Consider the following 26,854-nt stretch of genomic DNA (forward strand, 5'->3'; position numbering starts at 1 on the left):
CACTGGGAGATGCATCAGTCAAGCCTTTGCATATTTCTCCCTGCCTCCATTAAATAAGAGTGACCCAGGCTCTCTATACTAATAAGGGTAGATTAATCCTGTAAATATGTTGACATTAATTCACTTTTGCTTGATGATACAGAAATGAGGATCCTAGTCACTGGAATGAAGATCCCCAAATGACCAGGTAATAGTCAAGTTCTGTGGAACTCTTTTACTTTTTCTTCTGTAAAAGCGTTCTCCTTTTTGGAAACCAGGACCTCTTATCCAGAAGGGATAAACTTTGAAAATGGGTCTCTAGGACTAATGTTGAAAGAGATCAATTGTACTTCCATCCCTCGGTTCCTGAAAGAACACAGCACCATAGGTCAGCCATTGACACAGCACATATATCGTATCCTTTCTCCAGTCTAGAACTTTAGCTGAGCCTTCAACAGGCTATTCCACCACTGCATCTGCCTCTGGGTGATGAGATATGCAGTAATGCACCCATTGTTTCACTACTTTTGTCAAAAATTAATCCCTTGAACAAAAGTAACATATGGGGGGTGGGGCGCCTGGGTGGCTCAGTCATTAAGCATCTGCCTTCGGCTCAGGTCAGGATCCCAGGGTCCTGGGATCAAGCCCCACATTGCGCTCCCTGCTCAGCTGGAAGCCTGCTTCTCTCCCTCTCCCACTCCTCCTGCTTGTGTTCCCTTCTCGCTGTGTCTCTCTCTGTCAACTAAATAAAATCTTAAAAAAAAAAAAAAGTAATGTATGGGGAATGCCATGCCAATGAGTAAAGCATTCTGTAAGCCCTGAGTTGGTGGAGGCTTTACTGGCAGAGAATGCAGATTCATTACCCTACTAGGTTTAAATTCAAGCGAGGATGAATTGTTGCCATTTCCCCAGGTGGAAGGGATCCAGTAAAGTTACTCTGATATTAAATGACTGGCTGGTGTCCTTGAAGGATGATATCATATCAAAGACTCAGTATCAGTCTCTGTTGCTGACAAGTTGGGCATTTAGAAAGTGGCAGTAGCTAGATCAGTATTAGGAGAGGGAGACCATTCTGTTGTGCCCATAAATAGCCTTCTGCCCAACCATGGGGTAATGTCTGTTCATGGACAAATTGTTCAAACAGGGAGGTGTCTAAAGATTAAGAGAGAGTGTAGCTCATATCCACAGGGCAAACTAACCTATTTGGTTGCTGCTTTCTACTCAGAGAATGCTCTTTGGTGGGCATTAGCATGAGACACAATGATCTGTATGCTATGTACCCACTCTTCCCATAGATCTATCTACATGCCTCTCTATCCAGATTTCCTTATCTCTGTTTTCTTTTTTAAGATTTTATTTATTTATTTGAGAGAGAGATAGAGCATGAGCAGGGGAGAGGGGCAAAGGGAGAGGGAGAAGCAGGCTCCCCCCTGCGTAGGGAGCCCAATGCAGGGCTCAATCCCAGGGCCCTGGGATCATGACCTGAGCCAAAGGCAGATGCTTAGCCAACTGACCCACCCAGGCGCCCCACAATGCCTCTTTCTTAATGATAGGTTCTGATATGTATCAATTTGTTCTTTATCTTTATCTTTTTGGTCCCAACATGTCCCAAATAGTAGGTTTGGGACCAATATGGCAGTACCATAAAGTTTTGTGAGGATTATCTTCTACTCTCTGGTTTGGATGTGCCTAGGTAAGATAACCTAGAATAATTTTCACTTCCTGCTCACAAATACAATTAGTATGATGCCATCAATATAATAAACCATCATGATATTCTGTGAAATGTCAACAAATTTCCTCCAGATTACATTCTGATAGAGTACAGGAGAGTTAGTTCAGCCAGGGGGGATAAAGTGCATGTGAACCATTGTCCTACCCAGGTGCATGCCAACTGCTTTCATGCTTTTTCTGAAGAGAATGTAAAAGACCATATTTGACAGATAAGTAATGGCATACCAAGTGCTGTGAACTGTGTTGATCTCTTCCAGTTAAGCAAATATATCTGGCATGACAGCTGAAATTGGGGCTGGTACTTGCTTAAGTTTACTGAAGTCCATTGTCATCCAAGATCTGCCTATTTTTTGTAGGAGCCAAAAAGATTGAAGAGGGAAATGCAGGGTTTACTACTCCTGCATCCTGTACGTCTTTAAGTGGTGGTGCTAATCCCTGCCATTCCTCCCAGGAAGAGGTATCGTTTTTTATTTGCTCACTTGGATGGGGGTGGGATATTTTCAGGATATTTCCACCTGGTTCTTCATACCATAATGGCTCCACAGATCAGGGAACCACACAAGAGTTCAAGTTTTTCCAGTTATAAAGTATACTTGGGTAATTTATATATCTCAGTTATTCATTTGGGGAGTGGGGATACAATCACAGAAAAGGCCACAGATCCATTGTACCCTTGTGAAACATACTTGGGCTAGAACCCTAATTTTTATCTGGCCTCCATATGTCCCCACTCTAACTGGAAGACCATTATGGGATTTAAGTTTCTCTGACACCTGTGTCAATTCATACCCCTTACTCAGCAATCCTTGAAAAGCTGAGAATCCTTCTTTCAAAGTTTGTGTAAAAAGTGGATCGTGCCCCCTGTCCATTCCAACACTCTCCAAATACAGAGACAACTATGAATTAGTTAAGAGATCTCAGTTTTAAACCGTACTGACTAGTTTTAATATCTAAAAAATTACTAAAAAGTTATGCAATCTAAAATTTGTCTGGGGTGCCTGGGTGGCTCAGTTGGTTAAGCGACTGTCTTCGGCTCAGGTCATGATCCTGGAGTCCCGGGATCGAGTCCCACATCGGGCTCCCTGCTCAGCAGGGGATCTGCTTCTCCCTCTGACCCTCTTCCCTCTCGTGCTCTCTGTCTCTCCTTCTCTCTCTCAAATAAGTAAATAAAATCTTAAAAAAATAAAATAAATAAAAATAAAATAAAATTTTATCTAAGGTGGTAAGAAAAGGGATAGTGGTATTTAACACAGCACTGTTTAAAAAAGTGATAATTAAAAATAAAATAACTTCATGTTTATACTCCAACAAGTTGAGATGTCTCAGAAAACTGGTTATAGTCTGACCTGTTGGGTCATTTTCTCAAACTATCTTCAATGGCTCCAGAGCAGGTGTTTTATTGGGTAGGCACACTCCAAGGGCACTGGGGCAAAGCTATTGAAAGTATTTGCAAAAGGCTTTTGGAAGGATGATAGAATGCAAGCTGGATAAGAAAGCAGGTGAAAACAAGTCTTGAATTCTGGTTCAGCCACTATGATTTTGAACAAGTCACTTACCCTCTCTGCTTCAATTTTCTCATCTATAAAACGAGGACAACAACTTCATAGAGAACTTGTGCATCTTTTTACATGGATTCCTTCGGACTGAATACTGCCTTTCTTCTCTTCATCAACCCTTGCTACCTTCTACTTATTCTTTAGGTGGTTTAGGTTTCAATTTAGACTTCCTCTAGGAAGCCTTCTCTAACCTGCTAGGAGGGTGAGAAGACCTCTAACATCTTCTAAGCACACCCAATTTCTATCATAGCTGTTGTCATACAGAATTGCAATTGTCTGATCATTTGTCTATCAGTTCCATTAGACCAAAGACTCTATTAGGGCAGGGATTATGATCATTTTGTTCATTTGACACATATTAGAAACCAAAATATAAGCTAAATTGAATTGACTTGAAGAGTGTAAGGATTAAGAGAAAGAATGCTTGTGAAGCCCTATTAACCTATGTGTTCAATAAATAGTACCTTTAAAAAAAACCTCCATTATTGAGGGCATGTACTGCATGGAGCACTGGGTCTTATACAAAAACAACGAATCGTGGATCACCACATCAAAAACAAATGATGTATTGTATGGTGACTAACATAACAATAAAATAAAATTTCAGAAAACCATTATTATTCAAATCTTTATCTGAGGGTACAGCTCCTGGTATATATACACTTATTTCACAATAAACACTTGCTGAACGAAAAGCTTAGGCTGGTGATAATTAAGTCCTTAACCTGTGTCTGCCAGTGGCAATCCTTTCAACTGTTGTTCATTTTACGTTCACTATCGTAAATGCTGTCCTCTGAAACTGAAACCTGTGTGTTTTAGAAGAAGCAAGAGCAAAAATAAAATTAAAAATCCAAGAAAATAATTGTAAGATGCCACTATAGAGTGGGAGTAAGGGAGGTGTAGAGGGAAACACAGAGATGCTCTGAGAGGAGTAACAGTTTGGGGGGGTGTATGTGTATTTTCAATTTTTTGCCCACTAGATGGTGGAACAGAGCCTCTATCTTCATAACAATTCTTTCTCACCTGAGTTTCTCTCACAACGCCTACTCAGGGGTTTGCACGTGGAGGAAGCCAATAAAATAATTTTTTCCAAAATTTCCGCTTGGAAAGCGGAGCCAAAACCACAAGGGTGGGGAAAGTTAGGAAGAGAAAAGACAAGACGTGAGGAAATACAAGGATTAAGGAAGCTAAACTACATTTCCCAGGAAGCCACGGGCTGGGCCTACAACACCCAGCATGCCTGTGTCCCGGCTCTCGAGAGCCGCTCGCTCAATCCACTTTTCCAAGGAGCGCAGAGAAAGCTGTGGAGTCTCTCCTGGTGCAGCAGCGACGGCTCTTACCCTCCAAATTATTCTGAGCCGCATCAATCGTCACCTTCTTGTACAGGAAAAAAGACACTAACCACGGTCCCGTTGCGGGGGGCGGGGTGGGGCGTCCACAAGCCACGTGACCAGTCCGGGTCAGGTGACTTGGGAGCCAGGCGGCTGGAGTATGTTACCCTGGTAACTCTTGGGCCCCCGCAGACCTTCGGGATAGCGCGGAATTCAGAGGCTGAGGTAGGTGAGGCTTCCCACTCGGTGGACCCTGACCGAGACTGTCCTCAGACCCGCTCTTCAGGGCTTTACTTTCCCAGTCACTCCCGCCGCCTCCCACACTCCGTTCAAGTGCGTCTTTGTCCTTCCGCCACTCTGGAACCCGCGCTTCCTTGAGCCCGTACCCCGCCAAGCCGAGCCCTTTTGATGGGATCCGTCTCCGACCAAGATCTTGGGGGCTAAGACCTTAACTGCACACACCCTGAACTGATCAGAAATGCTGAAGAGGCGGGGAGGTGTTATTCTCAGGTTGGGAAAAATATTGTCCGGGCGGGGTCTCCACACACACGGCCCCACCTCCACCGCCTCTGGAAAGTGAAGCTGTGGTTTGAGCAGCCTCAAGGAGGTATATCCAGAAGCTGGAACAGATCTGAAGTTGTTTGGGTTCAATAGAGGGGTGGGAGAGCTTTGCGTTACAAGTCACTTATGAATAGTTTTGTTGGCTTTCCCTCCAAAAGGAACATAATTCGTTCTGATTTGTATACTCCATTAACTTGTATTTTAGGTAGATTTTTAATCTTAGTGAATTGCAGTTTGTCTGTGTCCGGAAACAGTCTATTTTGCAAACTATTAATATGTACTGATAACCAACCGAATGATAGGGCAGCACAAACTCTGTCCCATGCTTTGCAAAAAAAATGGCCTTTTGGACTTGCTAATTTATAATTTTTGAAAGATTCCTGATTTGTTTCAGGGATATTAAATAACATACGCCCAGTAGGTGTAGGAAATATCGTGGAGGCTACCCTTCAACAATTGGATGTTAATAATGAAAATGTAATTCTGGACCCTAAGTACAGTGCAGACTGTGAAAGGTGCTTTTCCAAAGCGGCTTAATTCATGAATTCGGAATCTTTTGTCAAGGTTATTGGTCAATAATTGTACATATATACTAAATCATAAGAGAAATGCCTGAGGTTTAAGTCTGGATGCTCTTACAACGTGATATGAATTTCCTCAAAGCATGTTTATTTCTTGTCATTTAGTGTTTCCAATGTTATAAATACTTTGGGAAGTGAAAATTCTTGATTATGGCTCACTATTCCAAAGAAGAGCTGGATGAAGAGTTTGAAAAGTTCATGAAAGAGGTATGTTTATCTTTTAAAAGCTACATTGTAAATTTGTGTCACAAGAAATTCATCTTTCAATTCTCTCTTTCCCTTCTAATATGCAGTCAGCTTGGCCACCTTGAAAATAAAGCAGCCAGTTATCTTACCAGCAAAATGTGTTTATTTGGGAATGACAGAGGAAGTGCGATTCAGAACATGCAGGCTGTGGCAAAAGCATAGGCAACTCCTGAGACCAAAGGAGAGGAACCATTACTTTATAGAGTAAATGAGGAGAAAAGTTGGGAGGGGCTTCTTTGAATGAAAGTCCATGGTAGGAAAGAGAGTTCGGGGTGGTCACAGTTTCTCATTGGCGGAGTTGTGGTATTTTCTTATTGGCTGAGCTAGTTGCTTGGCTTGGAGAAATTCATTCTCCCCCCTGCTGGAAAATGCAAGGTCCCGCTGTCTTACTGTTGGGTTCTGCAATGGATGATGAGTTGGTAGATAGGGCATGAGAGCTCCCCCTTCTGGCCTCCTCTTTGATTCTTAAATGTAGTTTCCTTTATTTAGTTTCATATTTCTCCCTTTTGATCCAAATCTTTCCTCAAAAGCATTGCTGACCAAGAGTTGGGTCGTCTGTGTCTCAGTGCCAGGAAGGAGCTTTCCTGGATGTCAGATCCCACGTCAGAGAGAAAGTATAGCAGAACCCATTTTGGACCATATTTGAGTAACAAAGAAGCTTAGGAAGGAAAACTCTCGGGCATTTCCCTTCTAAAGTCTATATCTTGTTGAGGTCATACGTGTTGGAGATCATTCTTGAAGTGTTGGGCTAGCATCACCTTATTGGGTCCATGGTTTCTACAAAAGTTTGACAAGTAACAGGTGCAAAACTTAAAAATTATTATACAAAAGGTAATTAAAAGCATGACAATTCTAAATTGTATGATGGTTCTAAACCATGGTCCTAGGCCTGAAGAAAGCCAACTGAACAAAAGATCATTGAGAGTCATGTGAAATTTGTTATAGTAGGTGCTTGTCCCCTAGTTTTGTGCAATTGAGTTTCTACTTTTCCAGAAGAGTTTATCTATGTGCAGTAGGTGGTATCTGCTCTCGCGCAGATGCCTCCTTGCTCAGCAGGTAAGTAACGCAGAGCTATGTGAGTGTCCAAGGCTACTTCAGCCAGTGAGCTGAATAATCACTGTTGGGCTGGTGTTGCTTTGGCTATAGAACTGACCAGCTCTTCTAAGTTTAGGGAAAAACTTCTGTGTCTATTAGTACTTACTCTGAAGGGAGAAAGGCTCTCTCTATGGAGGCAGACTTGGAGTTGTGTATGCCTCCTGGAAGTTCTCATTTAAGATGGTCATGAAGGTTTAGTGACGTAGACTGGTAGGAAGCTGCTAGTTCGTTATGAAGCATAAATAGAACAATGAACACAGCAAGAGCACATTGTCTTTTATCCTTCAGCCATCAAGGCAATGAATTGCTCAAGCATAGGGGCCATTACCAAAACCTCCACGTACAGAAGAGTAGCCAGGAGCTACACATAGGGCTCCCTCATAAGTATTAGCATTTATGGACCCATTTGTCGGTGTAGAGGCATTAGCATTATTCAGCCAAGACTCAAATACCATGTTACCACGTATTGAAAGTCTTCTAAATATATGGGTATGACAGCCAGCTTACAAATGGTCCAACTTACATTGGCTCTTCCACAATGTGTTTTACATACATATTCAAGAGATCTCATTTCTCCCACCTAGATTTGGGTGGAATTGAGGCAGGAAACAAGTATATGTGGATTTAATACTCTAACTTTATAAACAGCTGGGCAACAGTTTAGGCATGCAGCAGCAATTGGACTTCCAGCAAAATTACTTGTAGGGTGAACTAAGGGATCCCTGTTGCTCTGGACAGATTGAGGTTTCTGGTGACAAATCCCACAAACAGAGAGGTTCCCCCTTTTGCAGCAATTGGGAAATGCGGGTAAGAGCATTATCTGTCATGGAAGAGAGACAAAAAATAAGCCTGGTCCAGTCATTTTGGGAAAGTGATCTTTATCAGATGCCTGCTTTAATTCCTGGAAACCACTTTCAGGTCACCAGTTGGTGTGCAGGTCTTTAGATGTGACGTGTGAATCCAGGAGTGTGTTTCTTGAAATTTGGTGGCACAGGGGTTGGTAAACAGTACCTGGTAGGGCCCCTCCAACAAGACTGAAGAGAGAACTTTTTGAGGTGTCCTTTGTAGTAGACAAAATCTCTGGGTTGCAAGATGCGATGCTTACGGCCTTTGTCTCCCGGGAGTGTGCCGTGAAGATAGTTCTACTAAAGCATGGTTAGTTTCAACAGAAGCAATGAGGCCTTTACAATATCCGAGTAGATCTCCTTTTATCAGCAGTGGATTAGACGAGGCAGGAGCCAGGTGCATCAGGTGCCCTGTGACTGTCTCAAAGCATGTGAGAGTTAATGAGTTACAAAGGGGGTGGTGGATCTCAGATTTAGAAGGACCCAATCGTGTGCTCGCTTCAGCAGCACATATACTAGCAGGACTCCTTGAAGGGTCTCCACAAATTTTGCCAATTGAGTCTTAATGGTGCTGTTAGTGTTATTAGCCCTGAGGATTGAAGGTGGTAAGCACAGTGATAGTGCTGTAGAACCGGCCAAACAGCATAGACCTTATTGATGAACTTGACCATTCCCTGATCACTGGGAAGCTCGAGAGGGCTTCCTCAGGTAGGAGTAATCTTTTCTATTAGGATTTTAGCTACAGAAAAGGCCATACCCTATCTGCAAGGGAAAGCTTCAGATCAGTGAGAAAAGAAACCATGACCAAAACATAGATCCACAAGACAGGGGGAGTGGAATAAAATCCATTTGCCAAACTTTGAATGATCCCTTGGGCAATTTAAAATGCCAGGGTGTGGTGTGATGAGTTTCCCGAATTGTATTTTGGACAGGTGGGGCAAGCAAAATAGGCACTTTTGTGGGCTTCTTAATATTTCTCTACCGGAATTGATTCATTAAAGCTATCATCTTATCGGTAGAGCCATAATTAATGCATGTGCAGTGGTTAGTAATGAGATTTTCGAGACTCTGGCAGGACTAGATTGTTATTTCTCTCAAGCTAGAGTTCTTTTTAATCAAACCAACAATTATTTGATTTCCAATATTTTTCCCTCTCTGGGGCCAATTGTTGGACATCTCTTGTCAGTTTTTCTAGATTGTCATTTGAGGCAACATTCCTTTGGACCATGACAGAGGTTTGGTTATCGGTTCCTTTAAGAGCAGTGTTTTTAGTGGAAACATCAACAAGGTAGTTTCCTTTGGCCTCCAGGGAGTCAAATCTGGAATGCACAGGGGTCTTAACAATAGCTAGGGCAGTTGGCAAAGTTTGACATCTAATGAATTTTGGACATAAGAGCCGTTTGTAATTTTATTCCCATTAGAAGTAAGGAAACCTTGCTGTTTCCATAACATTCCAAAGTCATGAGCTGACCAAAGGGCATACTGACTGTCAGTATAGATGTTTGCAGTTTTACCCTTGGCAAAGGTACAAGCCCGAGCACGAGCATATAATTCAGCCTGTTGGGTCAAAGTAGCCAAAGGCACAAGTTCTGCCTGGATGATTTCAAAAGGAATTTGCAGTAGCATACCCAAGACAGTACCATTTTTGTCCTTTAAGTAAGACCCATCAGTAAGCTATGACAAATCTCCATTGGTTAGAGTTATCTGTAAATTGTCATGGGCAGGCAAAAGGTGATCTGTCAGCATCAAGCAGTGGTGAGGGGTTTATCAGAGTGGTGAAAGAGAGAATAGCAGGGTCAGGGTTATTACAGTGAGGAAGAGTTATATGAGGAGAAGCTAACAGGAGGATTATCATAGGAGGTAAGATGACTGGCCAACAGGTGTTGAGTGTGATGGGAATTCGGAGGAGCTTCTACTGCATGGGGCACAAGGATGGTTCAAGGGGATCCCATGATTATTTCTTTTTTTTTTTAAAGATTTTATTTATTTATTTGAGAGAGAGAGAATGAGAGATAGAGAGCATGAGAAGGAAGAGGTTCAGAGGGAGAAGCAGGCTCCCTGCTCAGCAGGGAGCCCGATGTGGGACTCGATCCTGGGACTCCAGGATCATGACCTGAGCCGAAGGCAGTTGCTTAACCAACTGAGCCACCCAGGCGCCCCCCATGATTATTTCTTCAGTGGCCTTCACTTTGGGCCTTCACTGCCCAAAAGGGCAGTGGCAGGAATGGCTCTGAGGCAGGGGGGCTATCCTTGGGCCACAGGGTACAGTTGTGGGCTATAATATCCTGTGGGTCGATAAGTTTCCTGATATTTGGATGAGTTCTCCAAGGGCATAGCCTTCCTCTCATATACAAAAAGGATAATGGGAAGCTAATAATTAGGATGTCCAAGGGAAGGAAGCTTTGTTAAGATTTTCTTTAAGGCCCCAAAGGCTATGTCATTCCGATTTTCCCAAATAATAGGGTCAGGCTTGTTGTGTTTAGGTAAAACATATAGGGGTTAGGCGATAAGAGAGAAGTTTGGAGTCCAATTTTTGACAGTAGTCCCCTACCCTAAGAAAACCTTGTAATTGGCACTTAGTTTTAGGTTTGGGGAAGTTCAGGATACCACAAAGCCTAACTATGTCTAAATGAACCCCTGTTCTGGGGCACCTGGGTGGCTTAGTTGGTTGAGCAACTCTTGATCTTGGCTCAGGTCTTGATCTTGGGGTTGTAAGTACAAGCCCCGCATTGGGCTCCATGCTAGGCATGGAGTGTACTTAAAAAATAAATAAATGTATGAATGAATGAATGAATGAGTGAATGAATGAACAAACAAACCCCCATTCCAAGATCAGGTGCCTTAAATATCGAACCTCAGTTTGAACAAACTGCAGTTTTTTCCTTGGAAACTTTATGTCCCTTTAAGGCTAAAAGTTTTAACAGCTACATGCTGTCCTCCTGTGAAGAGGCTTGGGAAAGGGAGGAGAGAAGCAAGTCATCTACGTATTGTAACAAGCCAGGTAGGGCCTTCAGAAAACTTTATATCATCTGAGTCAGCTTTGAAGGTTTGGAAGAAGTAAGACTCTTAGTAAAACCCCGAGGCATTACTTTCAAATGTTTTGTTTTCTTTCCCAAGTTAAGGCAGAAAGTTATTGGCTAGCTTTATCAGCTGGAATACTAAGGAATGCACCACAAAGATCAGTTACAGTGAAAAACTTGCATTCAGTAGGAATAGATGCTAGTAGCATGTTGTGGTTAGAAACAGCAGTGTGCCAAAGGATAACGTTATTTATTGCTGGGAAGTCCTGGACAAACTTCCATCCTCAGCCACTGGGTTTTCTTACAGGTGAAATAAGGGTGTTACAAGGACTAGTGCAAGTGATAATGCGCCCCTGACTGAGCCTTATCATCTTCTATTATGGACTTGATGCCTTGAAGGGCTTCTTTCTTTATAGGGTATTGATTCATTCTGGGGAGATGTTTTGAGGGATCTATTTGAATCTTAGTAGGAAGTGCTTTATGTATTCTGCCAAAATCAGTTGAGGATTTTATCCATAAGGAAGATGGTAACTGATCCAATAGGGACAAATGGTTAGTGTCCTTAGAATTAGCTCCAGTGCTGTCAGAGACGAGCAAGTAAAAGATGCTGAAGGATCACTTGGTTGCTATTTTGGTTGCTTCTATCAAATTCTAGGAATTACTTCCCCCTTTTTGAAAAAAGAAATTCCGGCATGATATTTTTTCTAAGAAATCTCAGCCCAATAAGTGAGTTGGGTGAGAGAATTAGGGAAAAAGGGTGACTGTCTCTTGAAGGGCCTAAACAAAAGGGAATTGATTTAGAGATGGGAACCCTCACTATTTGCTCAGTTTTGCTCCTCTGAAGCAGGGGCTGCTTTGTAGTGGTGGCGTTGTGCACCGAGAGTGTAGCTCCAGTGGTGATGAGGACAGACAAATTCATTCCCAGTCTGGAGGGTTGCTTCTGTAAACCGACTGAGAGAAAGAATTGGGACAAACCCCTGTAGTTCCTCAGAGCCCAGTCACTGGGGATTAGGAAAACATAGGAAAGATTGCTTAGAGGACCGAACGGCGTCTGGAGCGCTTAAGTTTGTAACAGTCCTTTTTCCAGTGTCCTGGTTTTTTGCAATAATGGCAGAGATCAGGAGGGTTTGGGGTTTGTTTAGGGGCCTGCATTTGTTGGAGATGAAACTTAAGGATTTTAGTGGTGTTACTGTTAGTCGACTCATCTAGGGTGTGGGCCAGCTGGTTTGCTAAATTAACTAAATCTGGGGCAGATGTAGTTTTTCCCATTGCATCCTGGTCCTTTTAACTTGAGGGAAAGATCTGGTTTAGCTGGTTAATGAACACAGAATTAAAGGCTACCTGAGTGGATTTGACATCTAAAGGAAGACCAGTTTTCCTTAAAAATAATCTGAAGTCAGTTGTAATAATCATAAACAGATGCATCAGGTTTTTGTGTGTGCAAGTCTGAATGATGTTCCAATCATCAGGCTTAGGAACAGCTTTTGTCATTGTGCCAAAAGTCAGAGATCTGTTTTTCTGAATCTCTTTCAGGACTTTTCTGTCAGACTAGTTTCATCCAGTGTTAGGCCTAGCCCTCACCAACAAGCGTGTGAACTAATTAATATAAATCTGAGAAACCTAGTCGATAAGTTTGAGTAACTGTGTTAAATTCCTTGACAAATCTGTGAGGATCCTCAGTAACTTTGGGAACGTTTTTGACTGTAGCCTGTAGTTCAGCTTTAGTCCAGGGAACATAAGAAGGTAGGAGTTTAGCAGTTGGATCCTTAGAGGGCTTAATAAAGGGACGGTTCTGATAGGTTCAGAGGAAGAGAGCGCGGGGAGGGGTTCAGAGAAGAAGGGACAGTCAGAAGATTAGACTGAGGAAGCGAAAGGGTAGGGTAGAGAGGGGCTGGGGACGGCGCTGCAGGGATGTAGGGAGATGGCAGCAAAGGAAAGGCCCGAGCACAAGCCGGCTGCTGCATGTCCCAAGACCAAGGATACTGGAAGGGAGCAGGGACTCAGAAGCCCTTCTGCCTTCTCGCAGTTGTTCAGTAAGTAGCCTAAGTTAATTTAGAAATGGTATTTTGCAGAGAGGCAATTTTGGAGTCCTGAATTTGTTGGGAAGCCTCCAGGTACCAATTAAAACGGGCATTCCATTCAGTTTGTTTAATTTTAGAGGTATGGTCTTCTAATTTGGTTTTGAGAAAAGTAAGTGTGAGGAGATCAAAAGTTCCCCCATGGTGGTCATTGAAATTCTAAATTTAGCTAGGTTGGTCTGTTTCGTTAGCAACGTGCGTGAGGAAGGATCGGAGTTTTTAAACAGACAGCCTGTCAGGGTCCCAGGAGGAGGGCTGTCCTGAGAGTTTGAGGATTGGGATCCTGTTAGTCAATACTAGAAGTTCAGAAAAACACATGAGTACTCACCAGAAGGGACAAAGCCTTCACAAAAATAGAAAGAATAAAGCTTGTAAACAGATTCTGAATAAAGCCAGAAAGAGAGCTCAAAACGCAAAGAGAGCAGAGCTTGGATTCAGGAGAGACTTACCTTCAAACCCCAGGCTCAGGGAGAAAGCAGTGAACTCATTGGGCTCAGTGGGTACAGACACCTGTTTGCTCCCCAGCCTCAGAGTTGTTGGAGTCTTCCCTGGATCCCACTGCTCATCACTAAGTAATGTCGACCTCAAGGATAAAACAGCCAGTTATCTTACCATTTATTTGGGAATGGCAAAAAAGTTGCAGTTCAGGACATGCAAGCTATGGCAAAACCCTAGGCAAGACCTGAGATCAAAGGAGAGGAACATTATTTTATGGAGAAAAGGAGGAAGTTGGGAGGGGCTCCTTTGAATGAAAGTCTATTGGAGGAAAGCAAGAGTTCAGGATGTTGATGGTTTCTCATTGGCAGAGCTGTGGCTGGGCGTGAAGATAAACCTTTCTTCCTCCTGCTGGGGTAGTAAAGTAGGCTTCTTCCTGTTGGAAAATGCAAGATACACTTCTTTGTTGGAGTCTGCAGTTGATGACAAATTGACAGGTTGTGAGAGCTCCCCCTTCCGACCTCCCAATTGTGTTTTAAAGAATGGGGTTTCCCCGGTATTCATTTTCACAAGTCCGTCACCAAGCTCTGTCAGCTCTTCCTCCAGAATGTGTCTTTCCTCTTCCTAGGTCTCTTCTGTTCACTGCTGCCATCCTAGTCCAGGACACCGTCTTCTCTCCTGGGCTCCTGTAGCAGTTCCCATATACCGTCCGCCCATTCCTTCACCACACTGCAGCCATTGTGATCTGTAACATGAATCAGATTGTTCCTCTTCTTTGTAAAACACTCCGTTAGCTTCCCATCCCCAACGGAATAAACTCCAAACTTCTTCCCATGGTTTACAAAGCCCTAGATGATTTTACTCATGTCTTCCTCACTCTGTACCTCTTTTCCTCCTTATCTACTTACGCTACAGTGGCCTTTTTTCTCCCTCAGACATGCCAGGCTCATTTCACGTAAGGAGCTGTGCACGAGCTGTTCCTTCTGCCAGTAATTCTGTTCTCCTATTCTTCATCTGGTTGTTAACGATCTCATCTTAAATTTATCACTACCACAGAGAGGTTTTGTTTCTGTTAATGCAGTAAAAAAGTTAACAGCAACTGGCTTCTTTGTGTACCATATATTTAATTCTCTGTGTAGCACTTGGCACTATTCATTATTTTCCTTGTGTAGGTCTGTTTTCTGCCTCCCTTTGTAAGAATGTGTGATTCGTGATGTGACAGCTATATGTTCACTGCTATACCTGCTGTACCGAATAGATGCTTAGTAAGTACTGGCTGAATGAATAAATGAGAGGGTTGCACTATATCCTATGTATTTATATAAATAGGCCTTGTAGAGCATTCAGGAGTCACATTTTAAGCGATTATACTAACATTCTTGTTCATAAAGGGGATTTAGATGTAGGGTGTAGTAGAAAACCTCAGTTTCATCAACAGGAAAAAGTAATGCCTACTTTGTAGGATTGTTGTAAGGATTTTAAAAAGCATCTAGGGCTGCCTGGGTGGCTCAGTTGTTAAGCGTCTGCCTTCGGCTCAGGTCATGGTCCCAGGGTCCTGGGATCGAATCCCACATCGGGCTCCCTGCTCAGCAGGAAGCCTGCTTCTCCCTCTCCCACTCCCCCTGCCTGTGTTCCCTCTTTCACTGTCTCTCTCTCTGTCAAATAAATAAATAAAATCTTAAAATTAAAAAAAAAAATAAAGCATCTAATGATTAGCTGAATGTAATAGACACTCAGGATAAGAATCTCACTTCCCGTTTGAAAACTGATTTTTTAAATTTTAAATATGGGTACATTTGAAAATTATAGGAAGTATTTTCACTGTAAAAGATGAAAAGCAGTACAGGCCAGTTTTTTTTCTCTTCTGCCCCTCGTTTACTTCCCTTTCAACACCCTCCCTCCCTCCCACTCTTTCTCTCATATTCAGGCTCAACTGGTAAAAGCTTTTATCTTATGCTAGAGATTTGGATAAGGCAGCATCTCGGTTTTTTTTAAATAATGAAAACCATGATTTTAGAGTCATGCTAACTTCTTTAGTCATTTTGCTAAATTACTGTTCAAATAGTTTGTTCAGTGATATGGCTTACATATCTCTGTTTATAAGGAGATTGGTGGGACCAGCTTTTTTTTTTCTTCCAAAGCTTTATTGAGTTATCATATACCATACAATTCACCCATTTAAAGTGTATAATTCAGGGGTGCCTGGGTGGCTCAGTTGGTTAAGTGTCTGACTTTTGATCTCAGTTAAGGTCTTGAGCTCAGGTTTGTGAGTTCAAGCCCCATGTTGGCGGTGAGGGGGAAGGCCCAGCATGGAGCCTACTTAAAAAAAAAAAAAAAGTGAAGTGTACAATTCAGTGTTTTTTAGTTTGTTCACAGCAATGCAACCAATACCACAATCACTTTTAGAACACTTTTATCATCTTCAAAAGAAAACCTGTACCCATTAGCAATTACCCCCTTCTCCAGCCTTTGGCACCACTAATCCACTTCCTGTCTCTGAATATATGCTTGTTATAGACATTTCATAGACATGGAATCATACAATATGTGGTCTTTTGTGACTGGTTTCTTCCATTCAACATAGGTTGAAACAAGGTTCATCCATTTGGTGGCATCTATCAGTACTTCATTGCTTTTTATAGCTGAATAACATTCCATTGTATGGGTTTACCACATTTTGTTTGTTTATCCACACATCAGTTGATGAACATTGAGGTCTTTCCACTTTTTGGCATTTATAAATAAGCTGCAATTAAAAGTCATGTACAAGTTTTTGTGTGGATGTATGTTTTCATTTCTGTTGTGAGTATACATAGTAGTGGAAATCGTCGGTCATATGGTGACTCGATGTTTAACCTTTTGAGGAATGGCCAGGCTGTTTCTAAAGTAGCTGTGCCATTTTACATTCCCACCAGCTGTGTATTAGTATATTAGGATTCCAGTTTCTCCATATGCTCACCAGAGTACGGTTATTCGCTGGGGACCAGCTTTTGTCTTTTGTTTTTAATGATAGGAATCTGGAAAGCAGTGTGGAAGATTATCAAAAGTGAGACTACCTACTATGTATTAGATGATAGGGTGAGCACTCTCCATTTCATTTTCTGGTCTTTGTCACAAGCTTGCAAGGTCAGTGGTACTATGACTATTTTTTAACAGATGAACAAGCTGAAAAGAGAGGATAATTTTCCCTAAGCAACAACTAGTATATTTTGAAGTTAAAATTTGAACTCAGATCTGTCTGGCCCCCAAAACCTATATTCCTTCCACATTCTTATCTGTCCATGGGGCTTAAGAGGAATAGACTGAGTTTGAGGCAGATTGTCAGAATTTGGTGAACAGTGAGATATAGGGAGGAGAGAGAAATGGAACATTTCAAGGTGATGATCAAGTTTAGAGACTGAGTGGAAAGTGATGGAACTAAAATTCAGATAAAGAATACTTTTCCTTCCCTCTTCCCCTCTTCCTGCCTAATTGTCAGGAAAGACAATGATTTCTTTTTGAACATTTTAAAATTGACTTTATTTTAAGTCACTAAGATAGAGTTGTTTCGTTGGCAGGTGGAAATTTGTGCATTGTCATCCTGGAGGTTTAAAAGGGCATCCTGGGTGACATTGTCCCAGTTCGGGGACCACGCAGTATAGTGGAAAGTGGACAGGTGTTCTCAGACCTCGGTCTGAATCCCAGGTGTGTAACACTAACAGTAGCAAGTGGGGCAAGTTGCTTAACCTCCCTGAGCTTGTTTCCCCCTCAATAAATCTTGATTGAATTGCTTAAAGATTGAGAACCTGGTTATATATCCTGACATATAGCAGGCATGGAATAAATGTTGGTTTCTTCTCCAGGAAAAGTGTGCAGAGTGAAGATAAAAAGGACAAGCACAGAGTCCTGGGGAAGTCTAGTGTAAAGAAATGGGCAAAAGAACCAAGACTTATTAAAATAAACAGGTGGGAAAGGTCACAGAACTGAAGTATAACTTGGAGGAAGTGATGCTGTGAAATCAAAGATACAGAGTTTCAGGAAGAGTCAGTCACCGGTATCAAATTCCATGATGTGATCAGGGAAGATGACTGGCAGAGGTCCTTTATTTGTGGCATTTAGGAGACTTGGAACCTGGAGGAGAGCTCTTTGGGAAGGGAACCAGATTTTAAAGGGTTGAGCAGTAAACTCAAGAAATACACAGAAAAAGTAATAGGTAGAATAAAGGGGAGGTAGGAATAAGGATCTTGTTTGTTTTGTTTTGCTTTGCTTTTTTTAAAAGATTTTATTTATTTATTTGACAGAGGCACAGTGAGAGAGGGAACACAAGCAGGGGGAGTGGGAGAGGGAGAAGCAGGCTTCCCGCCGGGCAGGGAGCCCGATGTCGGGGGGTGGGGGGGGGGGGGGTGGGGGGGGGGTGGGGGGGGCTCCATCCCAGGAACCTGGGATCATGACCTGAGCCGAAGGCAGACACTCAGCGACTGAGCCACCCAGGTGCTCCCTGCTTTGCTTTTTTAAAAAAAGGTGAAGTAGAACTGAATGTTCATTCTTCCGTTTCACAGTTGTGCTATGGCCTGAGGTTACAGAGATGAGCTGGTTTATAACCTGAGGGAAGGAGGGAGGGGAGAAAGAGGAGGAAGTGCAGATACAGAGATGACATGGGATGACCAAGGAAGTAAGAACCTAGAAAGGTAGGAAGTGATTGACCCCTCTTCAAGTTCTCCTTGGTGTGGAGGAAAGAATTTCTTTTCTGAGAGAGGAAAGCAGTGTCTTTACAGGTGAGTGTGATGGTGGAGTAAGGGAAAGGAGGGTGGCTTTTGACTGAAGGTCTTTATGTTCTCTGTGAAGAGAGAGGCCAAGTTACTGACTGAGAGTGGTGGCGGTGGGTCAGTTAGGATTAGACTAGGGGATTTAGGATTGTACTGAAATTTGGACCTGAAGAGTAGAAAAAGACAAATAAAAGTTTATTAAAGTTTATTAATCATTGTGACAAAATGCTAATTTTTCTGGTAAACACCTGAAATTCAGTTCATCTTAGAATTTTGTGCTCTTTTTTTTTTTTTAAAGATTTTATTTATTTATTTGAGAGAGAGAGAATGAGAGATAGAGAGCACGAGAGGGAAGAGGGTCAGAGGGAGAAGCAGACTCCCTGCTGAGCAGGGAGCCCAATGTGGGACTCGATCCCGGGACTCCAGGATCATGACCTGAGCCGAAGGCAGTCGCTTAACCAACTGAGCCACCCAGGCGCCCAGAATTTTGTGCTCTTTGAGAGTGATGGGTAACTTTGCTCAGTCATTATTTATTCTTAGACCCTAGAGAATGTCTAGAAGAGGATAGCATAATTCTTTTCTTCCCCTTCTTGATCGAGTTTCTTGATAAGTTTTCTTTATTTCTTTGTTGTTATCGTTGATGTTTTCTCCCTGGTTAGCTTACTTATTTAACTCTAGACATGAAATTGATGTTCAGAAATGTATGCTTGATTTTTAAGTTATTTTAGCCACGTATGTTTAAAAGGACAAATTTACATGTTGTTGCTGAGAATATTGTTTATGTACATGATAGCTGAACTGTGAAAGAACTAAAAGAAACATTTTTAGTGATGAATGTGGGATTCTCGAGTTTTAATTCAGTAGCTTGTATCTGATTTAGCTTTCAGATGATTCTTTTGAGAATTCAAACAAAACACCTAGACAACCTAAAAGAGAAGTGAAAAAGAAAGATGCAGTGCCATGGTGGATAACTGAAGATGATTTTGAAGATGGTGGTAAATACTGCTGATTTTTTTATTCCAAATTATTTGACCACAAGGGGTCAGTCAAGACTTTTTTAATTCTGGGATTTTGTTATTGGACTATACATATATAAAGAAAATAATACTAGTAGCGTGACTTTTTGAACCTTGAATTTTCATATTCACTTCATTATGTATTTATTATGTAATTGAGAATCTATGATGTTTCTGCATTATCAGGTTATATTACATTGGGATAATTTTATATTTACTCAAATTAAGATGATGAATAATACATGTATATTTCTACATTGTCATGTATAATGGTAAATTGACTTAAGGTGATTTAATAAAATATTCTGACAATGTATTAATGCCATTACATTGGGAATATTTTAACAAATCTTTAGATTTTTGGTATCACAGTCTCTTAATAACAGTAGTAAAAAAAGTAATTTATTGCCTTAATGGTAAAGAACTCATTAATGATCTTGCCTGACATATGTGTATACCTTTCCCCAAACTGTTCTTAGTCACCTCTTCACAAATGGAAAAGTACTCTCTGGAGTATTTGCTTTGGTATAACTGCTGTATATGATACTGCCGTATCCATAAGGAACCCTAGACTACTTCTCTTAACCTAGGTTTGTACTATTTATGGATCATTAAGCAGCATTTTATAAACTTAGAGGATTGTTCTATCCTAGGGGGGAAATTTGCCCCATAGCTTTTGTTTTTCCCCATGAAATTAAGCCCAAATTCCTTAATGTGCCTGCTAAGGCTCTGCATCATCTGAAGAGGACCCTCCTTTCTAGCTTCCCGTGCCCCAGCTATACTTAGTTATTCCCTGTCTCCTGGAAACATCATTGACTCTGTGCCTCTGGGCATTAGCTCATGCTTTCTCACCCCTAGACTGCCTTTTCTCATCTTTCTTTCCTAACTCTTCCAGCTCCCTTTTCAGCATAATTATTTTCTTCTTTGTTTTGATTTCAAAACACCACAATAGCACTTACACATTGTGCTGACATTCATTACCTGTAGGGTTACGCCTGAGGTTGGGAGTTTTGTGAGGGCGGGAAACACTTCTTTTTGTTTGTATCGCCTGACCCCAACAGTAAATAAATAATAAATGTATTTAATAAATGAATGTTAGAGTAAATTTGATAGTCGTTTTTCTGTTCTTAAAACTATAAATAAGGAAGTGCCTTATTGAAAAATGCAGTGCATTTTTTCATAAATCCCCCAACCACATAACAGTGCTAAAGTTTGCATGCAAAGAATTCTTTTTTAGAATCTTTTCCCTGTTGGTGCTTGAAAAGAATATTACATGATGAAGTACCATTGGAATTGTTCACAAAGATTTGAGGCTTAATTAGCATTAAAGTCTCTTTCTAGAAAGTAATGAATCAGAGATAGAATGTGCATACTCATCCCAAAGGGAAAGACTAGGTCCTGGACCAACACTTGAATGTAACCTGACCAAAGGTATTAATTTTTAAGAAAGAATTTATCAATCAGAATGGATTTGATTAGTAAAAGATTCAAAGAAGGATATTTAAGAAGCAAACTTTGACGACATCCATTTAAATACTGAGGAGAGGGTTTCTCCATTCAAGGACATATTCTGGTCCCTGGTTCAATCACAAATATTGCTGAGTTCATGTTGTGTTGGGCATACTAGGCACTAGTATACAGACAAGATAGGATTCCTGCCATCAAGAATGTAGAAGCTTCTGAGGGGGAAGTAAACACCCTCTTGAGGAGAGGAATGCATTACCAATCTTAGACATTTGTTTTTTTAAAGATTTTATTTATTTTTTGACAGAGAGAGAGACAGCGAGTGAGGGAACACAAGCAGGGGGAGTGGGAGAGGAAGAAGCAGGCTTCCCACTGAGCAGGGAGCCGGACATGGGGCTCAATCCCAGGACCCTGGGATGATGACCTGAGCCAAAGGCAGACGCTTAACGACTGAGCCACCCAGGCGCCCCAATCTTAGACATCATTAAACATCAACATTGAGCTACTTCAACCTTATAATTTTCTCTTTCAATTGCCATAAGGATGAAATGTTCTACCTAGAGGATGAAACAATCAAATCCTTCTACTGGTCATACTCTTCATTATGAATAACTAAATTGGATCTGGGTTTTGGTCATTAGTCTTTTGTGAGCTCAGTTAGTATGGGTCACATCCCTGGGTCCAGCTTCAGAGCCAAGGTGAGACCCACATAGGCACCACAACAGCACCCCAACCATGGCATGCACTTTTTCATTTGAAGTGTCTATAGATAACGTCTCTTGATTTTCTGCAACCATGGAAGTTAAGTTATTATTTGATCTATAAAACCATTATTCACACAAAGCCATAAAAAAATAGATTGGAATCCTTTCCAGGAGGATACTAATTAGGAAACTGAAGTCAGAACTTGACTTTTTTTTCTTTTTTTTAAATTTAAATTAAATTAGCCAACATATATTACGTCATTAGTTTTTGGTGTAGTGTTCAACGATTCATTAGTTGTGTATAACACCCATTGCTCATCACCACACGTGCCCTCTTTAACACCCATCACCTGGTTACCCCATCCCCCCACCCAGCTCCCTTTCCACAGCCCTCAGTTTGTTTCCCAGAGTCCAGAGTCTCTCATGGTTTGTCTCCCTCTCTGATTTCTTCCCATTCAGTTTTCCCTCCCTGTCCCTATGATCCTCTGCACTATTTCTTATATTCCACATATGAGTGAAAGCATATGATTATCTTTCTCTGATTGACTTATTTCTCTGAACCCTCCAGTTCAGAATTTGTGACTTTTTTTTTTTATTAACATATAATGTATTATTTGTTTCAGGGGTACAGGTCTGTGATTCATCAGTCTTACACAATTCACAGCGCTCACCATAGCACATACCCTCCCCAGTGTCCATCACCCAGCCACCCCATCCCTCCCACCCCCCTCCACACCAGCAACCCGCAGTTTGTTTCCTGAGATTAAGAGTCTCTTATGGTTTGTCTCCCTCTCTGGTTTTGTCTTATTTCCAGAATTTTTGACTTCTTAAAAAGACTTCCTTCTAAGCAAAAGTGATATTCTTCTAATCTTAATATATACACAATGTAATTATTTGATTTCTCTGTTTTTCACTTTTTTATAACAAATATATGCTATTATGACAAATTTTGAATTTTGTATAGCTTTTTCAGTGTTTTCTAGTGTGTTTGGCATAAAGAGAAAAATGCTATCCATGGCTATGAGTACTGGCCTGGTCTGACCATTGACTCCTGCTCTGGGCTCATTTCCACCCGGACTCACCCTCACTCTCTAGATTCAACCTCACTGGCCTTTTGCATCCTCCAGTGTTGCCTGCCCTCCCATTGCTGACCCTTTGTACCTTGTCTCCGTCCTGCCTGGAGTTGTCTCCCTTTTCTAGTTCACCTATTCTTCCTTCACATAAGGCAGAGGATACTCTTTAAAGTGGCATGGTATACTGTATTAAATAATTGTGCTTCAAAGTAATTTTTAAAATTTTGTCTCATGTAAACTTTTGAGATTATTTATTAAGATACAATGCAGATAAATAGTGTTACAATTTTTCTTTTGTGAATTTTAGGTCTGATGGATTCTTATTTAATAGACCAGATTTATTTTGTAGCTTCTGTCTACAAAATTAGCATAACGGGAAAAAAAAGTATAACAGTTTTACTGGTTAATACATAGTGGTCAGAACAGTTTTCTGAACATAAATATCCAGCTATATCTTAAATCCCATCCCTAGGACTGCTTGGAACAAATGTAAGCTATCTGAAAGCAAAGAGGCCTTCTCAGCCTATTATGGAAATAGAAGCAGAGTCTGCTGAAAGGATTCAGTTTCTTCAGAGCAGTGGAACCTCTATCTTAAGTATTGACAGCTTAGAAACAAATGGTAAGAAACGTGAGGGATACGAGTTGACATATTAATTACTGTGCTTAATTAAATACTATAATTATACTATTAATTTAATTAAAATTTTTATAAGAACTAACCTGTATCTAGGGCCCTCCTTTACTGAAGCATGTAGACATTCTTAATACCTTCCTAGAAGGTTTAGAATTAGATCTTGAGGGAAGCCTTATAACCTTACATACTGATTATGAATAGGAGTCTATATGTAGTGGGTGAGAGATTAAGTAAAGTATGTTTTAAATTTTTTAAATTTTACTAATATCAATAAATGCATCATTCAAATTTTATCAAAATTCAAAATTCTGCCTATTAATAAGGTATATTTGTCCTTTTCATTTAGAGATAGTAGTTTCTGAACTCAATCATAGTGTTCTTGGATTGGAATTGGACACATTAGAAGAACAAGAAGAAAAAGAGCAATTTTTTGCCAGGCTTGAGGAAGGCTTAACATCTTCCATTGATTATTCAAGATTAAATAAGGAACTGGATTCTAATGACTCCACACAATTTAAAGCTTTACATAGGTAATGTATGTACAATATCAACTAATCATTAAATGATTTCTATATTTTTCTCTCTCAATTTTTTTAATTTATTTATTTGACAGAGAGAGATAGTGAAAGCAGGTACACAAGCAGGGGGAGTGGGAGAGGGAGAAGCAGGCTTCCTGTGGAGCAGGGAGCCCGATGCGGGGCTCCATCCCAGGACCCTGGGATCATGACCTGAGCCGAAGGCAGACGCTTAACGACTGAGCCACCCAAGCATCCCTTATTTTTATCTCTTTTCTATGTTCATTGTTTGATCCTGGCTTCCCTAATATATGAATGGAATATGTTGATTTGTGTTTAAGAGCCCACTCTGCATCCAGGTATCTGAAATGTCATGCGTGTGATGCTACTGAGACTAATGGTGCACTGCAAAAAGACCTTACTAGGAAAGTAGCTTCTTAAGTGATTTTCCACAGATGAAGTAAATAAGAGAGTTCAGGTAGCTGTCATAAACTCAGAGAAAAAAATAAAAGGGTGAACCAGGGAGTCAAGACAGGTTTTGTCTCCGTCCTCCCTTTGTATATGGTTGACCCTGATGATTATCAGGAAACCTTGTTTATCCTGAAAACCCTACTAGTTGACTGAGCTGGCCTTCTGTAAGTACAGTAGACCTTTGACCTTTTAAAATTATAAATGGAGAGGCACCTGGGTGGCTCAGTCATTAAGCGGCTGCCTTCAGCTCCGGTCATGATCCCAGCGTCCTGGGATTGAGTCCCACATCGGGCTCCCTGTTCAGTGGGGAGTCTGCTTCTCCCTCTCCCTTTGCCTACCTGTCTGCCTACTTGTGATCTCTCCCTTTCTTTCTCTCTCTCAAATAAAATCTTAAAAAAAAAAAAATTATAAATGGAAGCCAGATTACAACTTCAAGATTTTAAGAACACCAAACTATAATTAAATTAAGGGTGAGGAGAATCATTACCTCTTGTTATTAGAGTACCTGGCCTCCTTAGAATGCTTGGTTTCTTACAGACCATGGATAAAGCAGTACAGTGACTTTCATGAATTTTGTAGGGTTTGAGATTTTTACCCTGTTTGTAAGCTAACAAGTTACCCTGCTCGTTTTATGGATGCTGACAATAGACACAAGATTCCTGGGTCAGAAACAAAGGACTTTATTTCTCACAATAAAAGCCATATCTGAGTTTCATGTTTATTTACCTCAGTTCCCCCATGCTCCACAAACCATGTGGAGGCAACATGGGGGGTCCATGATGGCTATCTGCATGGGCAGTGGGTTGCTTTATAGGAGACGAGCACTGAGCTTGGGGAATCCATTGCTTTTATAGTAAGAGGAAATAAGCCTGCTTCTTTTCTGGAAGGAGATACTGCCTCATCTCTCAGGGTTGCACTCTGCAAACACAATCTTGGGAAATAACCTAGGAAAGAGAGGTTTGTGCTTTGTATTCTTGGTGTACCCCACAAGAACATGCAGGGACACTCAGGGCCCTTGGTGATTGCCTCTCCCAGTAGTAGCAACACAGATTAAGTATACACAAGTTGGCTACAAGTTTTGGCCCCTTTGTAATATTTCTTAACTTTCTTTATTTCTTTTTTTTTTTAAAGATTTTATTTATTTATTTGACAGAGAGAGACTCAGCGAGAGAGGGAACACAAGCAGGGGGAGTGGGAGAGGGAGAAGCATGTTTCCCACTGAGCAGGGAGCCTGATGCGGGGCTTGATCCCGGGAGCCTGGGATCATGACCCGAGCTGAAGGCAGACACTTAACGACAGGGCCACCCAGGTGCCCCTTTTTATTTCTTAACAGTATTCTTAACTAGTCATATTTCTGCTTTAGGACAGGCGAGTCAGAGTGCTAAATAACATTGTGTATAGAATATTGTTGCTGCTGTTATTATTATAGTTATAGCTTCTTGGATTTGCTGATAATCTCACTAAAGACAGGGTTGATAGACTGAAAAAAGGGTGGATTCCTTGGTTTGAAAGAAAGCAGTATATGAACTAACCCAATATAATTAAAATTTGCTTAGGCTCCTTTGTTACTTTTCTGAGATTTTATTGGTTTAAGGTTCCTATTCAGCCTCTATGTCATGATTATATTGCTTATTAACAGGTAAATGCTGAACCTGACATTTTTTTCTGGCCTCCATGTAGACTTCATTGGGTCTCATGTGGTCAATTCCTAATCTTTAGTGTAGAAAGGATATCTGGGCCCTGAGACATGTAAATGCACACACTTATGTATAAAATTGTGTGTATTTGTGTATAAAGTTATGGCATTTTTTTCTTTGTATTAATTTGATAGCTTCAGTTAGGCTATGAGGATCCTTTATTTTCAAAACATTTCCTTTATAACTCCCAGATTTTTAGTTTTTGTTAAAATAAGAGTACTTGAGAAGAAAAGTATAATGCTAGAGATTTTTAAAAAATATATGTGAAAGAATCCATGGAAATGTATTATTAACGTTTAATACTAAATTAAGTAAATTTGGGGGCACCTGGGTGGCTCAGTTGTTAAGCGTCTGCCTTCAGCTCATGTCATGATCCCAGGGTGCTGGGATCGAGCCCCGCATCGGGCTCCCTGCTCCGCGGGAAGCCTGCTTCTCCCTCTCCCACTCCCCCTGCTTGTGTTCCCTCTCTCGCTGTGTCTCTCTCTGTCAAATAAATAAATAAAATCTTTTAAATAAATTAATTAATTAAGTAAATTTTCTTTCAGTAATCAAGCTAATATAGAACTAAGTGAAGATAAACATGAGAATGAATCGAAACATGAAGAATTGGCAGGTAATTTCATTGGTTTAAAAATGTACAATACTAGATAATATAACTATTAATAAAGACATTGATAGAAAAATAAAAGTAAAACCATATCTTTGAAAGAGCCTTGATCAGGTAGAGTGAACTGCCTATGTTACAGTCTGAGCTGCTAAGAAATGATTGAAAGTGCACTGCTGCCTCATTTGTTGGGAGTGGGCAGTGGACCAATTAGGAAGACAGGAAAAGGGCTAGAGGAATCTATGGAGCCAGGACCAATGTCTCTAAAGCATAGCTCAGTAGGTATTTCTTTTTCTACCTTTGACTTTTAACATGTCCTTGTTTTTATATTTAAAATGATTTTCTAATAGTTAGCATATAGCTGGATTTTCCTTTTTTTGTCTAATCTAACAATCTCTGACTTTTAATTGAAATGTTTCTACCTTTATAAAAATATATTCATTGGTATGGTTTTTTACTCTTTGGCCATT

General features: G+C 40.9%; 1 protein-coding gene across 6 annotated transcripts in view; it reads left to right on the plus strand.

The window, feature by feature from the left end:
* The first annotated feature begins 4,727 nt into the window (after window positions 1-4,727).
* CEP162 (centrosomal protein 162) overlaps window positions 4,728-26,854 on the plus strand; it is a 99,854-nt gene continuing 77,727 nt past the window's right edge. For 5 of the 6 annotated variants that reach the window (XM_027604135.1, XM_027604139.1, XM_027604138.1 and 2 more), the window contains exons 1-6: window positions 4,728-4,825; window positions 5,848-5,949; window positions 19,087-19,201; window positions 22,936-23,082; window positions 23,444-23,627; window positions 26,326-26,393. In XM_027604135.1, coding sequence (XP_027459936.1) covers window positions 5,893-5,949; window positions 19,087-19,201; window positions 22,936-23,082; window positions 23,444-23,627; window positions 26,326-26,393 — 571 coding nt within the window. In that variant the 5' untranslated portion in view covers window positions 4,728-4,825; window positions 5,848-5,892. Of the gene's footprint in view, window positions 4,826-5,130; window positions 5,208-5,847; window positions 5,950-19,086; window positions 19,202-22,935; window positions 23,083-23,443; window positions 23,628-26,325; window positions 26,394-26,854 lie in introns of those variants that run through there. The other variant, XM_027604136.1, reaches the window with a different exon arrangement.

This window comes from Zalophus californianus, chromosome 7 (assembly GCF_009762305.2).
Source record: "Zalophus californianus isolate mZalCal1 chromosome 7, mZalCal1.pri.v2, whole genome shotgun sequence".
Lineage (NCBI taxonomy): Eukaryota > Metazoa > Chordata > Mammalia > Carnivora > Otariidae > Zalophus > Zalophus californianus.